At 42.3% G+C, this 18,071-nt stretch overlaps 1 protein-coding gene across 1 annotated transcript in view; it reads right to left on the bottom strand.

The window, feature by feature from the left end:
* SH3GL2 (SH3 domain containing GRB2 like 2, endophilin A1) overlaps nt 1-18,071 on the bottom strand; it is a 115,989-nt gene that overhangs the window by 16,977 nt on the left and 80,941 nt on the right. Inside the window, exons 2-6 of the mRNA XM_081940181.1 lie at nt 17,190-17,258; nt 12,113-12,185; nt 5,431-5,574; nt 3,639-3,772; nt 254-412 (exon numbers count right to left, since the gene is read on the bottom strand). Of these exons, the coding sequence (XP_081796307.1) occupies nt 254-412; nt 3,639-3,772; nt 5,431-5,574; nt 12,113-12,185; nt 17,190-17,258 (579 nt within the window). The remainder of the gene's footprint in view (nt 1-253; nt 413-3,638; nt 3,773-5,430; nt 5,575-12,112; nt 12,186-17,189; nt 17,259-18,071) is intronic.

The raw sequence follows: 18,071 nt of genomic DNA, 5'->3' as shown, positions 1-18,071 counted from the left end.
ACTTGAAAATCAGCTGGCTGGCGGGAGGAGCATGTGCATGCACAGTAAAGCTGAGCTGGGCAACGGCTCGTGTGCCCACAGAGAGGGCTCCATGTGCTACCTGTGGCACACATGCCATAGCTTCACCACCATGGGTCTAGGGAAACAAAACCCCAAAAACTTGTTCTTTAACCAAGTTTGAATTTCTATTAATTTAAAAAAGCCCTATCCAAAATACAAAAAAAAAAAAAAAGATAGGGGGAGATTTGCTCACATCCATCTCCAGTAGATTAAACATGCTGGATTCAGCAATCTCTTTGGACTCATCAAACTTGTCTAGTGCTTGGCGGACTTCGTCATCTGGGACCTTGCCTTGTCTTTTCTTCTTGTAATCAAAGTCTAGGCGTCTGCCCTCCATTTTTTTAAGATGGTGCTGAAAAAGGGTGGAGAAAGAACAACAGCTTTATCAATCCTCTTTTTTTTAACCCCTTAAAATCAACCATGACTTTTTCTGAAGTAGTTGACCATTGTCTTCCTCCTAGGCCTGAGAAAGAGTGACTATACCAAGTTTACCCACCTGTCTTCGTGCCTAAGGCAGGAATGTCAACCATCCCATTTGGTACATTCAACAAAAGGAAGTCCCAGCTCTTTAGATTAATCAAGAGTGTAGCCTTTCTTTCTTTCTTTCTTTCTTTCTTTCTTTCTTTCTTTCTTTCTTTCTTTCTTTCTTTCTTCTTTCTTTCTTTCTTTCTTATCTCTTTCTTTTTTCCTTTCTATTATTTGTTTGTTTGTTTATTGCCACCTATTCGTACATGACGACTCAAGGAGGCTTACAGAATATAAAACCTCATTTAATGGAAGAGGAAATTGTGAAAGAACAAATGATAAAATGGGCGCAGAACTTTGGCTATAATATTGAATTAGACAAATGGGAAAAATTTTGGGGAACAAACTTAAAAATGACATTATCAGTTGCATACAAGGAAAACCAGTACAAAATGTTTTATAGATGGCAACTGGCACCAACAAGGTTAGCTAAAATCTCAACAAATACCTCCCCAAAATGTTGGAAATGCGAATCAATACACGGAACATATTACCATTTATGGTGGACCTGTGAGGAGGCTAAAAATTTTTGGAAAAAGATCAAAAATTGGCTGGAGGCAATAACGGGGGTTAAAATAGAATGGAAACCTGAATTTTTTTTATTAGGAATAATGTCTGTGAAATACAAAAAAGAAATCCAGTATTTAATACTACATATAATTACGGCGGCAAGGATTGCCTTTTCCCAGAAATGGAAAAGCAAACTAACTCCAAGCGAAGATGGATTGTGCTGAAATGGACAAACTAATTAAAGAAATTCAGGGAAAAGAAGAATCAGAATTCTACCAGATATGGGATAAATGGTATAGGTGGATGGAGGAAAGAAATAAGAATCAATGAAGGAATATAACAAAACTCAAAAATAATAGTTATGAGTAAAATAAGAGAGTTAAGAATGGTGAAATCCAAATGAAATACAATAGAAGGGGAAATAATATAAGGTGAGCGCTATCGATTGATAATTGCTATTAGAAAGAACAGGAAGCTCCTGTTTGTATTGCATTGTGTAAATGTGTTGCACGTCTAAGTTTTGTGTGTGTGTATTTTACGTTTGTTAATAAAATTAAAAAAAACCACATTTAAAATAATAAAACTAATAAAAAGAATCAATATAATATAATTAATATAATTAATATAATAAAATAACCCCTCGCACCCCCTACCTCTGCAACAGCACCTCATATGAACCATTTAATGGGCTCCATCCCACTCTGGGTTTCCAAGGCCCACTGGCAGAACCGGTCTTCAGCACCTTCTGGAAGAGTGCTATAGTGGGGGCCATTCTAATCTCTGGGGGGGATAATGTTCCAGAGAGAGGGGGTTTTCCTACAAAAGCCCACAGAAGTAACTCCCCTTTTCCCCTCCGGGCCACCCAGAGTTCATAGTTCACCAACTGAGTTCAGTTCTTTTGCTTGGGAAAAGCTGTCTGCTTCGGTCAAAACATTTTTCATCACTTAACCTTATATTAGATAATGTGTCTCCGGCCACAGACGGCTTACTTGCATTCCATAGCCTCTCTCCACCCTTAGGAATTTTTCCACACTGTTTGGCAACACTGTGAGCGAAAGTAGGTACAGACAACTATGGAGTCGTCAGGTTTGACAAGGGCTAGAATTCATACGCTCCCAGCACCCTACTACCCCAGGTTGATGCTTTTATGAAACCAAGTTTAACTAAGCTTGATAATAATAAGAATTAAGAATGGCACTATTTATTTCCGAGCAAGAACAAACTTATCTTTTCAAAGACAAGTTGTGAATGAGTGAAAATTGCCAAGTGTTTAGAATTGAGAAAAATGTAGAAAATAGTACTTTACTTTAAGGTAAGACAAAACAAATTCGTTGAGTGACTTACATAAAGCCTAGTGTCAGGCCGGCAGCCATATTCCTTTTTGGATCTTTGGCCTGCCACACTTTCTATTATTCTACTATGTTGTTTCTATTGTGGGGAATTGGGAGTAAAATGCTGTGTAGCCAAAATAAAATTCCTTTCTAGAATCCAAGGTATCCTTTGTCTCTACACCTCCAGACCAGAACTGGATGGGTGAAACTGCCAGCATGGCAGTGGAAGGTTGGACCATTTGATGGACTTGTGGGTGTGGAGGCAAGATAATGAACTTTCAACTGGGTGGGGAAAACCCAGGAACCTCAGATTCGGGTTTTCTCAGATGTGCCAACATGACTCTCTTAATAAATTGGGACTTTGAGCAATACTTTGCCTCGGACTCTGATTTAATTTTGGATGTTATCTGCCACCTAGCTCATAAGACAGGAGGAACTCTCTCCAGACAAAGGAAAATATACTAAGTTAAAAGTGCTATTCAAATGAATAACAAGCTAAATCCTTACTATCCAAGGTCAGAAACTATTTTTTTACTAAAATACAAGAACAAAAGTGTTCATGATTTCACCAACTTAATAATATGTATGTATGTATGTATGTATGTATGTATGTATGTATGTATGTATGTATGTATGTTGACTGACATATTCACTGAGTGGTACCCCATGCTAATATTTTTAAGATTTTTTTTTTAATGGAAAGTACAAGCAAGTACTTTTTAAAGTTTTTTTTAAAATAAACACTACAATAAATATATAATAATGACAGTTGACGTTGTCCCAATTTTCAGCTTTATTGCTAGGCATGCATTATTTCATTTTTTTAATGAAGTAGACCTGATCAGTTAAGAAATCATTATAGGCAGGCAGTTGTACGTTTCGATGCTCTTTCCATTCCTCCTTAACATCTACATGAAGCTGCTGGATCACTATGGCATGAGATGATGTCATCACTATGCTTATTATATCCAATTATACATTTCTGTTCCTGGCAATTTAAGCAATTTATGCTGTTGATGCCTTTTCCCAGAGCCTGGAGGCTATGAGGGCTGAATAAGGAACAACAGGTTTCAACTAAACCCTGGCAAGACTGAGGCTCTGGATTTTGGGGCCTGCCAGTTGAGAAACCATACCATCTCTGCTATCACAATAGATCTGCTCCTGTTGTAACGTCTAGCTGATTCCATCACAAAATCCTATTTGTGACAATACCTGTATTTCCCTCAGATCTTTGTCATGGAGATTTTGCAATGGATCAATGAAATTCTGCTTCACATTGATATCCAAAGCATCCTTCACCTCAGACAGCTCCCTCATTGCTTCTCCAACATCACCTAAAGCTGGGCCTAAAAAGAAAAACCATAAATGCTTTTATTTTAATTTAAATTGATGCAATAATATTTTTCCCCTTTTGCTTCTTAAGTGCTCACAACCCCCACCTGCCAAAGGGAAAAAAATCTGCCTGGAAAGTTCGTCCCCATCCTCAATGATATCATCAGACCACCGGATATAGTTCTCCAAGGCTTAATAAATAAAATAATGTCCCCCGAATAAAATATTGCTTGCCTCATATTCAGAGCTTACATTTGCTCCAAACCAGTGGTGGGATTCAATTTTTTTTTACTATCGGTTCTGTGGGCGTGGCTTGGTGGGCATGGCAGGGGAAGATTACTGCAAAAAACCCATTTCCCCCCAATCAGCTGGGACACGGGAGGCAGAGAATAGATGGGGGGGGCAGTCAGAGGTGGCATTTACCAGTTCTCTGAACTACTCAACATTTCTGCTCAACATTTCCACTACTAGAACTGGTCAGAACCTGCTGAATACCACCTCTGAGATGTACCCTAAAATCACCTGTTTCAAATTATTATTATTATTATTATTATTATTATTATTATTATTATTATTATTATTATTATTATTATTATTATTATTATTATTATTTAGATTTCTAGACCGCCCCCTCTCCCCGGAGGGACTCGGGGCGGTGTACAGGTATAAATTTAAAAAACCCATCCAAACAATAATATACATAATTAAAATTAAATTAAATAACCCCTGTACAATTTATAAAAATTAAAAACTAGCCCATAAAACCAATCATAAAATTTAAAAACCAAAACTGAGGTGGGAAGGCTGGAATTAGGCCAGGCTGGCTAGCTGGAACAGGTGGGTTTTGAGTTTCTGACGGAAGGAGCGGAGATCAGTAGTCATTCTAATGTCAGGGGGAAGGTCATTCCAGAGGGTCGGGCCCATCACAGAGAAGGCTCTTCCCCTAGGTGTCGCCCGCTGGCACAGCCTAGTGGACGGCACCCGGAGGAGTCCCTCTCTGTGTGAGCGGATAGGCCGAAGGGATGTATAGAAGAAAAATGGAAGAAGCATTTTAGTTTAAGAGATTCCAAACTATAAATTGCTCTGAACTATTATCCAAGACTTCAGTAGTGAATTAGAGATGAGCTAAAATATGGCTGAACAATGAACCGAATCTTCCTGGATTGGTCTTCTTCACCTAGAATACCATGTCTGGAACATCTTCTGGTTCAGAGAATTTACTTCTAAAACTGATGAACTGTCCCTAAGACAGAACAGGCAGGAGGAGATTTAAGAACTGTCTGAAAGCCAATAGAATGTTCCTGAGTTTTCCAGAACATTCCATTCTTAGTTGATAAATTCTCCACATGCATCTTGTGAAGACTTACATTAAAAAAACATAACTTTAAATTCCCGAAAAGCTACTGGACAAGGCCACCCTTGGGATCAAAATGAAAAGTAAATAGAACCACTCCCCTTTGAACTGGGTACTCCGGATTCAATTTATGTTTAAAGGTGTGCTTTAATCCCGACGCACCAGATGGCAAACAAGAGAAACATCTGGCATACCAAAGCAGGGAAATGAATATTCCAGTTAGCCTTCTTGTACCTGAGACCCAACTGATATTTGGCATAACCCAATTTAAAAGTTTTATTACTTTTAAAAGATGAAACACAATGAAGCCAACGTTACCAAAATTGCACTCGTCTCCGAGTTCTTTCCCAAATTTTAGCATGGCATCTGCAAGCAGGGCTTCAGCCTGAGGATAACCGGGTCCTTTTTCTTGGCCTCTAATTTTAGACATGGTGTTGAGCATGCTCAGTTTGGCTCTGGAGGCTACAAGCAGAGAGGAAACTAATCAGCAGAGACAATAAACCGGGCAGATTGGAAAGTGAGTCGTGTCTATAAATGACATTTAAAAAAAAAACTCACATAAAAGAAAGATCTCACAAAACATTCTTAAGCCATGGGGAAATTTAGTTTCCTTCTAGATAGGCATGGCACACCAGTCTTCAGACCCAGAAATGGATAAAACTCTTTTATAATGGTGGTAACCATGGTCTCTACTCTTCCCCCCATGTCCAGAATAGCTATGGAAGCTCCATAATCATTCCTGGTAATTTTACAAGATTTTATTTTTCCCATCAGGGATACTGTTGAATTTCAAAACTCTCTCATGGGTATATCTGCCAGGGAAACAGAATGAGCTGCATCTATTCACTTATCATATATATATATATATATATACACATACATACATACATACATACATACATACATACATATATATATAAAAATAAATGGCTGTGTGTGTGTGTGTGTGTGTGTGTGTGTTCCAGCATAACTCTAGAACATCTTGAGCAATTTCAACCAAACTTGGTACACAGATGACTTATTCTCTAGAAAAAAATACTGTGGGGGTAAGACCCTCGGGGTGTGTGTTCTGATAAGATACAGCCTGCTGTACCTTCAAATGACTTCTACTGTACTGCCGTAAAATGGCTTCTACTGTACAGCACAGTGGAGTGCTGGTAATGGCAGTGCCACTTTGGTTTGGGCATTTCCCCCCTATAAATAAATACCCAGACAACGCTGGGTTATCAGCTAGTTATAGAATAAAAATGCAATGATAAACTTGGGAGAGACTAATGCTAAACCGTGCAGAAACTTCCAGCTTTTAACTCCAACTTCATGAGAATATGAAGAGCTGTTGCCAGGCAGAGAATAGTATGGTTTGCCTTCTGGCCTCCTTTACATATATTTAAACTATACTTTTCACCATCCCTTTGCCATTAAATGGGATTTGAGGTTGAAGATGAACAATGTCAGTGAACAACTGATTATAAAGGAAGAGTTTATTTACACCTCCCCCGTTGCAGAAACCTGCAGTTCTCACAATTCCTGGTTGAAGAGTGGAATAGGACAATGTGTGGAATAAGGATTTCCAGGAGAAAAGTGGGAATTCCTGGCTGCTGGGTTACTTTTGCATGATAAATGCCTTCTCACATAAGAACAGTCTAGATTGGAGAGAATGTTGATTGTAGTAGCCAAATCAAATAAGATCCAACATGGAGCTAAGAAGAAATTTCCTGACAGTGAGAACAATTGATCAATAGAACACTTTTCCCTGGACTTGTGGGTGCTGCATCACTGGAGGTTTTTTGGGCAACCATTAGTCCAGGATGGAACAAAATCTTCTGTCATGGGGGTAGGAGGTGGGACTAGATGACCTCCAAGGTCCCTTCCAGCACTAGGATTCTATATTATGGTCTTTGACCAGCCTTTACAGTAAAAAAGACAGATAGTTTGATACAGCAATTCATTATTGGGAAAATGAAAAAATAGTATAATAAAATGACATCTGATTAAAAGTTTTAGACAGTTGTATAACTTGGTGAAGAAATTTGGCCAGCTGGGGTTAAGCTAAAGGTAAAGGTTCCCCTTGCACATGTGTGCTAGTCGTTCCCGACTCTAGGGGGCGATGCTCATCTCCGTTTTAAAGCCGGAGATCCAGCACTGTCCAAAGATGTCTCCGTGGTCATGTGGCCAGCATGACTAAACGCTGAAGGTGCACGTAACGCTGTTACCTTCCCACCAAAGGTGGTTCCTATTTTTCTACTTGCATTTTTTACGTGCTTTCCAACTGCTAGGTTGTCAGAAGCTGGGACAAGTAACGGGAGCTCACTCTGTTATGCGGCGCTAGGGATTCGAGCCACCAAACTGCCAACCTTTCTGATTGACAAGCTCAGCATCTTAGCTACTGAGCCACTGCATCCCTTGAGTCTGGGGTTAGCAGCCCTTAAAAATGATAATATAAAATTGATCAGTGTGACCCTTATATTTGGAAATCGTTGGGACAAGCATCTTTGGGACTTCACAACAAGGACACCATATGTGGACACGATTGTAAATAGTCAAAATATTGATACACTTAGAGAAACCTAGGTGAAATTTTTTCTCTTTTTTTCAGATGGAAGAAACTAAGGAAAAAACAGTTTGTCCATGTCACCTTGCTTGTTGAACCAGGAAGCATGCATCGTTGCTAGTGGTCATGACGAAACAAACACAATATGACTATATCATCTATTATGGTTTGCTTTTCAGCAACTTAAACATCCATTTCAGAATAAAGGATAAAGGCCTTCAAATATAAATGAGACTGATTCAGATGTCCTCCTCTGTAATGCATTTGGTGCAACTCCTAACTAGAAAAGCACTATAATAAGTGTCAGCCTCTGCTTCGCTATTTGTTTTCGGCTGCCATTGAAATGGGGAGAGAGGGACCTGGTATTTGGGAGGGGATGATTTAGTACAGGAGAGATTGTTAAAAGGGAGTTTTGGTCTCACCGTCTACTGTGCATGCTGAAGACTGGTGTTTGGTGTTGGTCAAGGCCAACCATCCTGCATACCAATCTGATGATGCTCCTTGAAGATGAAACACACATGGCACCAGAGGGCTTTGCAGATTGGACAGTGGGATGAGGGTTACCGGGGGGAGGGGGTTGGACAAATATGTATGATTTCACACACTTTTGCCTCAGACCTTGCTTTGCTTAGCTGCTATCTTCTCATAACCAGTAAAAGTACTCTTAATTCTGCAAATGGAGTTAAGTGGTTTCTTTCTTGGTTGCTGAGGTAGGCCGGCTTGACATTAAGCAAGGTCTCACTTTCGTACTCAACCCGGAGCTAACACCTTCCGAGGGGGACTGTAAATAAAACCGAAACCTTCAAAGGAATGTCTAACCCAGGCAGCGACCAGGAGGACGACATGGGGGCGGCTGGATCCTCGTGTTCCTTGGAGACGGAGCAGATGGCAGAACTGAATTTGGAGGTGGTCATTGGGAGTGGGACAGAAGTATGACCCTGAGGAAATTCCGGCTGGAGTTACCACAAGGCAACATCGGCGACTGGCAGCTGCCCGGCAGGATGCCAATGAGAAGGACCTTATGATGTCCCAGGCTATGAAACTCTTTCAGGAGGCTTGGGAGAGGCGACGTTTTCGCGAGAGCAGATCCAAAAGAGAAGCTGATCTCCCAGATCTAGAGGAGAGACCTGCAGAAGTCCTGTTTTGCCCAAGGGGAGTGGCTGGGGGCAGACAGTGTTTCGCCCAGGGGGGGGGCTGGAGGCAGACAGTGGAGCTGATCAGGATGGGGAAGCCCCAGCAGCAGCAGCAGCAGCAGCAGCCACAAGAGCCCTTCCAAGAGGAGGAGCCCCCCCCCCCGCAGATGGCGGATGGCAAAAGTTCCTCCGCTTGGTGTGAAATTTGGAGGTGACCCAAAGGAGCTAGGATTTTTCTTGGTCCAAGTCTGGAATTCCATTCAACAGTTCAGAAAGGATCTCCCCACCAAAGAAACCAAGGTAAGAGTTGTTACCATGGCGCTGGAGAACAAGGTGGCGGCATGGATGGTTGCCCTGCATAACGATGACTCCCCCCTGCTGAGAGACTATAATAGGTTTATGGCCACCCTGAGAAAATGCTTTGATGACCCGCTCACTGTGCGGAAGGCCAGAATCAAAATGAAAACCCTTACCCAGGGGAAGAACCCAGTGGCTGACTACATACAAGAGTTTTGTGAACTGTCCGTTTATATGCGGGATTAGTTGGAAGAAGATTTAATGGACAGTTTTATGGATGGCCTAAACAAAGATATATACCAAAACTGTGTGAACGGGGGGGGGGGCATAACTTGCAAAGCTGGTACGAATTGGCAGCAGATGTGGAGATTGATCTAGCCAGAGATAAGTACCACGAAGACAGAGAGAAAGAGAAAACTACACCTTCCGACCTCCCCAAAGGAACTCTGAAAGGAGGAAAAAGTTGTTCTACAAGCAAGCCCCGGTCTACCACCTGCTTCTGATGTGGAAAGGAGGGGCACCAGGCAGCAAATTGCCGCTCCAAGATTGGCCCAAAGCCCCCTGCCATGCATGAGAGGAAGCCAGACAAACAACCTGGAAAAAGGAGGGACACCGCTATGAAAGGGGTGGAACCAGTTGCACAATTCCCTCCCACCCCGAGAGAAGAAGTACCGTCCTCCTCATCTGGGGAAAGTGAAACCGAGTCCGATGACGACCATCTAGTAAGTTTCCGATCGGGCCCCATGACCATCCCAGTAGAACTTAAAGTGCCCTCTACTGCACCCAAGCAAAAATGCTGGCCCTTTTAGACTCGGGGTGCAAATGTTGCATTGTTAGCTCAGAAGTGGTGGAAAAAATGGGCTTAAAACGGAGAACTTTGAAAGTCCCCATTGCTTTTTGCCAGCTAGATGGGTCTACAGCTGGGGGGGCTCCTGCCCATTTTGTGACTGAACCTATAGACATGTGGATGGGGGATCACCAGGAAACTTTAAGTTTCATTGTTGCACCTGGGATGGACAGGCCTCTCACACTGGTTATGAAAATGGAACCCACACATCAACTGGAGGAAAGGGTGGTTGCACATTTGATCCACTAAATCCCCAGAGAGAGAAGGGAGGGCTTCCAACATTGCCAACGCTGAACCTAACCTAGCGGCCGCGGTGCAGGAAAAAATTGAGGGGGAGGAGAAAATCCCAAAAGAATATTGGGACCTAAAGGACGTTTTCAGTGAAAAATCTTCTGATAAATTACCCCCCCACACACCATGTGACGGATTGCAGCACTGAGATCCTCCCAGGAGTAAAACTTCCAAAACCCCAGATTTACTCAATGACCCCACACGAAATGGAGGAATTACGGAGGTTTATTGACAAAAATTTGAAGAGGGGGTTTATAGAACCTGCTAAGCCACGTGTGGCCGCTCCTGTATTGTTTAGAGAAAAGAAAGATGGCTCCTTTTGTCTCTGTGTTAACTACAAAAATCTCAACAATGTGTGCATGGAAAATGTATACCCCTCCCGCTGATGAAGGATATGTTGGCCTAATTGGGTAAAGGGAAGATCTTCACGAAATTGGACCTAAGGGAGGCCTACTACAGAGTCAGAATCAAAAAGGGAGATGAATGGAAAACTGCTTTCAACTGCCCTCTAGGATGTTTTCAATTCAGAGTACTCCTGTTTAGTCTACAGGAGGCGCCAGCAGTTTTCATGCAATTAATAAACGAAGTTTTACATGAACACCTGTACAAAGACGTGATGGTCTATCTTGACGACATCCTTATCTACACGGAAACACGTGATGAACATGTGACTTTAGTGCGATCAGTACTCAAGAAACTCCGGGCCGCCAAACTTTATGCCAGATTGTCCAAATGTGAATTTTATCAAGAGAAGATCGATTACCTTGGCTACTGCATCTCCCACAATGGCATCAAGATGGACCCTGTGAAAGTCCAGGCTGTAACTGAGTGGGCACCTCCTCGCACCCGCAAACAATTACAAAGTTTTTTGGAATTTGCAAATTTTTATCGTCAATTTATTCCCTCATTCGCCAGCATTGCTCTGCCCATTGCAAATCTCCTGAAGTCAAAAGGGGAAGCCAAGCCCAGAATTGGACTATGGAGTATCAAGCCACTTTCGAAAAATTAAAGTGACTGTTTGCAGCTGAACCTGTTTTGAAACACCCAGATATGGAGGCACCATTTATCGTTCAAGCTGATGCCAGTGATGTGGCGGTGGGGGCAGTATTACTTCAAACGAATGCTGATGGAAAATTTCAGCCATGCGCTTACACTTCACGTAAACTAACAGAGACAGAGAGAAGATGGGCTATATGGGAAAAGGAAGCTTTTGTGGTCAGATGGGCTTTGATGATCTGGAGACATTTCCTAGAAGGAGCAAAACACCCTGTTGAAGTATGGACTGATCATAAAAAATTGGACGCATTGAAGACCCCACGTAAGCTATCTCCTAAACAGGTGCGTTGGGCACAACATTTCAACCATTTCAACTTTACTCTCAAGTACATTCCGGGGGGGGACGGACTTCATGGCTGATGCCTTGTCTAGGCTTCCCCAGTACAACAGCTCTAAGATGAGCAGTATTTGACACTGTTGAATCTGCCAAGGAGTTCATTGGGACGCCAAACCAAAGATATAAGGACACAGAGGTGATTGTGCTCTTCAAGGAAGATTACTTTGCCAAAAAGAATGATGAGAAGAAAAGGAATAAACTGGAAGCAAAAGCAAAGGCTAAACTGAAGAAAAAAGAGAAACAGAAGGAAGCATCCCAGCAAAAAGTCTGGCTGCCCTGATGATTACTAGAAGCCAAGACACAGCGAATTTAGAGGTCACTATGGACTTCATGTACAAACTCAAGGAAGGTCTTGAGTCCGATGACTGGTTTAAGGAACATTCAAACGAATGTACCATGAAAGATGGACTGGCTTGGTTAGGGGCTAAATTGTATGTTCCTGCCCCATAAATTCAAATATTCTCTGATTCAAATTGTAGTAGACATACCTGGATTGGGTTGAAGATATTCAATTGTCTTCGCCATTATTTCCATCACGGCCCTACTGGTGACATCCACCTTCTGCAATACAAAATGAAAGGGAAGGAAAGAATTCCCAAATAAGAATGGAGAAAATAAATTCAATACCCTTGTTCTTTCTTCTTCCACATCTCAATATTAGGGAGCAGTGCCCCTTGGTACCCTATTGTGTCATCGTTTCAGAGACACTTCTTTACCCAAATACAGAAACAGGTGGACAAAAAAGCAATGAGAGTGGGAGCAACTTCCTGACAGCTTCTGCCCTTGAGTTTCATTGTGTGAAGCTGGTGGGGAGTATCCTTCCTTCCTTCCTTCCTTCCTTCCTTCCTTCCTTCCTTCCATCCATCCATCCATCCATCCATCCATCCATCCATGGTTTCCCGCCATCCTCTTTTCTTCTTTCCCTACTGCATGATCTCTGTCCTCATTCTAAGGTCTTCCTCCCCGCACTCTCATTTCTTTTCTAATTTTCCCATGAAAGGAAGGGCTGTGGTCTATATGTGTATAGCTGAGAAAGACCGATTGGATGCAGATGGAAGTCTAATTGATTTTACAAAGAGGCACTTTACAGCTACCGGTTCGGTAGCGGGAGCGCACATGCATGCACAGAAGGTCATGATGACGTCTGGATGGATGGGTGGAGCCTTGCGCTGCCACCGCTACCGGTTCACCCGAACTGGTGCGAACCACCAGAATACCAACTCTGGCACTTTAGTTTATGGACAATGAATTTTGATAGTTTCAGTCGATTATTATAATTTTTAATTCTTAGCCCTCTTTTGGGCAGGAGGCACAATTTGCTTGCTTATTTATGTTACTGATTCAATTTTTAAGCAACACAGAATGCCCAAAATAAATTAATCCTAATAGTCAAAATCAAATCTGCATACAGACAGACACACACAAACACACATACAGATAAAAATCCTATACCATGCCCACCTTCTCCATCTTATCACCCTGGCATTGCCAACTTTAACTGAAGTTGAATCTTTTGAAGTTGAAAAGTAGAATTTGAGCCTCTTTGGTCAAGTAGTTTTGACACCAGGCTAGAAACCAGGAGGCTGGGAGTTTGAGTCCGACCTTAAGCATGACAGTCATCTGGATGACTTTGGGTCAGTCTTCTCAGTCTAACCCACCTCATAAGGTGGTTATTGTAGGGGAAAATAGAATAGCATTAGCACTTAAGAGCCACGGTGGCACATAGTGGCGCAGTGGTTAGAGTGCAGTACTTCAGGCTACTTCTGCTGATTGCCGGCTGCCTGCAATTTGGCAATTCAAATCTCACCAGCCTCAAGGTTGACTCATCCTTCCATCCTTTCGAGGTGGGTAAAAGGAGGACCCAGATTGTTGGGGGCAATAGGCTGATTCTGTAAACCGCTTAGAAAGAGTGTAAAGTACTGTGAAGCGGTATATAAGTCTAAGTGCTGTTGCCATCGCATAAGTTTTTAATTTTTGTGTGTGTGTGAGTGCACATGTGCAGGTATGTGTGTCTAAAGATATGTATTCTGCTGCTTTGATTTTTGTGAGGACTTGGTTTAAATTAAGAGATACCTTCCTTTCACAGTAATAGGACATTTGGGACATCATTATTCTGAGTTACTAGCACTTAACTTAACTTAACTTTATTGGATTTCTAGACCGCCCCTCTCTCAAAAGAGACTCGGGGCGGTGTACAGTCAAATTAAAATAGTTAAACAGTAAATATACATGTTATAAGTATGAAATAAATAATTAAACATTAAATTAAACATAGGGCTGGAGGAGGTAGTGAAAGTTCCCTGTACAATTTAGTTAAGTTAGATTAAAAAAAAATTTAAAAAATTAAAAATTTTAAAACATCAACCTTAAAAGCTATCCCAAATAAAATATCCGCCAGGAGGTAAGAGTAGAACTATAGGTGGGCCAGGCCGGCTAATCGGAACAGGTGAGTCTTAAGTTTTTGTCAGAAGGCAAAGAAAAGGAGGGAGCCCTTCCTTCTCCCCTTCCCTCTTCCACCTGCTAAGGCTTCTATTATATTTTGCAACACAGAACAGGCTAAAGCTTCTTCCTTCCTTCCTTCCTTCCTTCCTTCCTCCCTTCCTTTTCCTTTCCTTTCCTTTCCCTTCTCTTCCCTTCCCTTCCCAGTAGCCATGCTGCAGGCTGACAGTGCCACCCTAACCACCAGCATCTTGAAATCGTGCTCATTTTCTACCCTTTGAAGCCCACTCCTCTATTAAAAATGCATCCACTCTGTTAATATTTCAGATTGATTTCCCCAGACATCCAGAAGTGAGACGTGTGGGGAGGGGGCGCGGGTGAGCTGCTGACTGTTTGGACAGAGATCTGAAACCAGCCCCTGATGTTCTTGCTTGGCGATCCCCATTAATGACATCTCTCGCCGCTTCTTTTCATGTGCAGCTGCACTGCTGCACACACACAGATATCCTCTCACATTATTCATTTCCGTTGCACGCCCACCTTTTATTTGTTCACCCACCTGCCTGTTGCCAGATGAAAAGAAGCTCTTTGGGAGCCTGGGGAGTAATTAAAGCTTATTACATGTCATTACAATGCTTAGCATCGACAAGGGCTGGCCTAATTGAGGTCTCCAAGCACCAGCATAAAATGGAAAGGCCTTGACCATAAAATCAGAAAGCAGGAAAAGCTGGATAAGAGCAGCATCAAAAGTGTGGATTCTGCTGTAGCTTTTTGGCTAGATTTGGGCAAGAATTACTTTTAATGAAATGGGATAGTGCCTCATTAATGGATTTATTATACCTCTTTATATTAAACTGCCGATTAATTTACTTATTAGGTGTGTGTGTGTATGGATACACACACATAAAGTCCCACCTTATTCAGAGAGACATAAACTATTGCATCTACTAAACACTTGCAGCCATTCTGTAAGTTAGGTTAAGCCAAGAATCACTCGCTTGCGTAAGGAGGATGTGAACATGTATCCCTTCACGGTTATACTTCTCAGGGCTATTGATTGTATGAAGACTGAGTAAGAACAAAAGGCAATATGGAGATGTACCCTATAATCACCCGTTTAAAATGGAAGAAGCATTTTAGTTTAAGCTGCAAAGTATCGGGCCCCAGAGGAAATTAAAAAGCTGCCACAGCAAATTCTATCCGTAGAACTTTAGAACATCATGCTATAAAACTGTGTCCAAACCATTGTGATTAAAATACATATTTCCATTTTATAAGTATTTATTAAAAATGCAAAAGGCAGCTGGGAGAAGGCTCACACTTGTGATCAGTTGAGAGTTTTGCTCCTAGTGGGTGGGGGGAAGGCCCTCTATTTCTAAAAATGTGCCGTGTCATGTCTACACTGGTTTTGCAATCATAGTTTTCATATATTTTTGTTCACCTCTATATGCCACAGGTTTTGTAGATGGATTTTGAAGAATCTGCTAGATTTCTGGGCATAACTTCCACTTCTGAATATTGTGTGCTGACTGTCATTCTTGAACAGAACTATTCAAAGTGCAGATGTCCTGTTCACCCCAGGGGTGGGATTTAATTTCTTTTTTTACTTCCGGTTATGTGGGCGTGGCGTGGCTTGATGGGTGTAGCTTAGTGGGCACGGCAGGGGAAGGAGATTGCAAAATCCCCATTCCCTCCCCACTTCTGGGGGGAAGGATACTGTAAAATCTCCATTATCTTCCCACCCCACTCCAGGGCAAGGATACTGTAAAATCTCCATTCCCTCTCCACCCTACTAACCTGCTTTCCAGCTCCTTTCTCCTGTGCAGGGCAACAGAAGAAGATCCACCTGGGATACAGATCAGCTGGAACTTGGGATGCAGCAAATAGATCAGGGGCGGGGCCAGCCAGAGGTGGTATTTGCCGGTTCTCCAAACTACTCAAAATTTCTGCTACCAGTTCTCCAGAATCTATCAGAACTGGCTGAATACCACCTCTGGTTCGCCCCCACCTCCCTATCTGGCCAGCCTATTGTTTGTTGAACATTCATGGACTGTTGTTTTCCAAGTCTTTATTGCAAGATAGGAGAACAGACATCCTCCTGAAAATCACTAAGAACAATCAAGCCTTTTATTAGAATAAGGTATATTTTTCAAGGAGAATGGTAATAGGATTCTTCCATCTTACAATTTGCTATGCACCTGGCATTGCAATTCCCTTCTTGGAGGAAGTATTCCTTGAATCATTGCTTTGCCTCTCCCCCTGACGTTTGGCACAGTTTATTAGAACATGACGTACCCAATAATTTCCTTCTATCAGTGCAAGAGCCACTTGACAACCCACCATTTTATTTAAAGTAGGCTGTCACGTAGATAAGAAGTATGGGCAACTCTTCTGGCAAGTCTGGATGCTCCTTTCCCAATCATCTCTTGAACCTTTAAACCAACCTTCTCCTACCTAATGTAGCGGGACTGTAACTTCCAAAATGCAGCAGCGTGGAAATTGAGGGATGAAGCCCGAACAGTAAGAAGTTGATAAAACTTTACTCTAGATCAGGGGAGTCAAACTCAATTTCATTGAGGGCTGCATCAGGGTTGTGTTTGACCTCGGGGGGGCTGGGGTTGGCGTGACCAGCTCGGCATCACTTGGGTCGTGGGCTCCTGTGGTGGCCCAAGCATTCTGCCAGCAAAAACAGGCTCCCAAGCTCCGTTTTCAGCTGCGACAACCTCCTGCAATCCTCTGCCAGTGAAAATGGAGCTTGGGCCTGTTTTCACTGGCAGAGGGTTGCAGGAGGCTGTCGCAGCCAAAAATGGAGCTTAGGAGCCTGTTTTTGCTGGCAGAAGCACTGCAGGCGGATCCTTCGTTTCCAGGGCAGCCCCCACAGGCCAGATCTAAGCACCCCATGGGCTGGATCCGGCCCCCGGGCCTTGAGTTTGACACCTCTGCTCTAGATGCTAGAATTAATCTGATCTAAATAGTACTAGTTATGCTAATTATGTTGTCTAGCTATAGATAAGCAACCTAGGAAAACATAACATCCAACTGTGATGTTCTTTGACAAAATATATAAAAACGCACTTGGGGAATGCCGCAGTAAGTGATACAAGAGCAATTAACTTCCAGGCTCACCCTTTCCATTTCTTTGAAGTCTTCATCTAGCTTAGTTCCTTCCGCTCCACCAACTTTTTCACTCACTTTCTGCAATAAAAGGCAAAAAAGAAAAAAAGTTGATTTTTTTTACTCCAAATTTATTATAAATAACTCACAGTGAATATATACCATACTCCTTCCTCCTCCTTATTCACCATCACGTATGTTTATAAAACTTTTCTGTGCAAAGCAGTGCAGACAAAATAAAGTAATTGTAATGCTTTGATATATGCCTGCCTATTTTGTGTATTTTCAGAGGTGCTTTTCAAGCAGTCTTATCATTTCCGGAGAGAAAGAGATAATAATACTTTATTTACAGTCACAGACCAAAACACGACCACTACAAAAGAGACACAGCAGCCAGTCACCAAAAGCCCAACTAAGGGAGGTTACAGCTCTCTCCTCTAATGGTCACAGCTCTCAAGAAAAACCTGGAAACCTGAGAGGTGATGTACGAGGAGACATCCCCAAGGCAATGCACAAACAAATCACAGCCATCAGGTCCAGAAGGGACGATTTCAGGAAGATACAGTAACCTAGATCTGTCCACGCTATACATAGGGCAAAATAGAAGGACATGCTCCACTGTCTCAACCTCGGCTCTGTCACAAGGGCACAGCCGCTCATTAATCGGGAGCCTCTTGAAACGACCATCCAGATGTGCTGAGGGCAAGACATTGAAGCGAGCTGGGGAAAAAGCTCTTCTATACTTGGGAATGGTTAGGGTATAAAAATAGGAAGCCATCCTCAATCCATAGTTATTAACTTGTTTGAGAGTCAGGGGGAAGCAAGTTTTATTGGCTCTGGCTCATAGATATTGTAAATCAACGTCCACAAGCCGTTGGGCTATCCTAAATTGGG

The sequence above is a fragment of the Natrix helvetica genome (assembly GCF_964273705.1).
Source record: "Natrix helvetica genome assembly, chromosome: 2".
NCBI lineage: Eukaryota > Metazoa > Chordata > Lepidosauria > Squamata > Natricidae > Natrix > Natrix helvetica.
The sequence above is the reverse complement of the archived record's forward strand: the minus strand, read 5'-3'. Positions and strand labels throughout refer to the sequence as shown.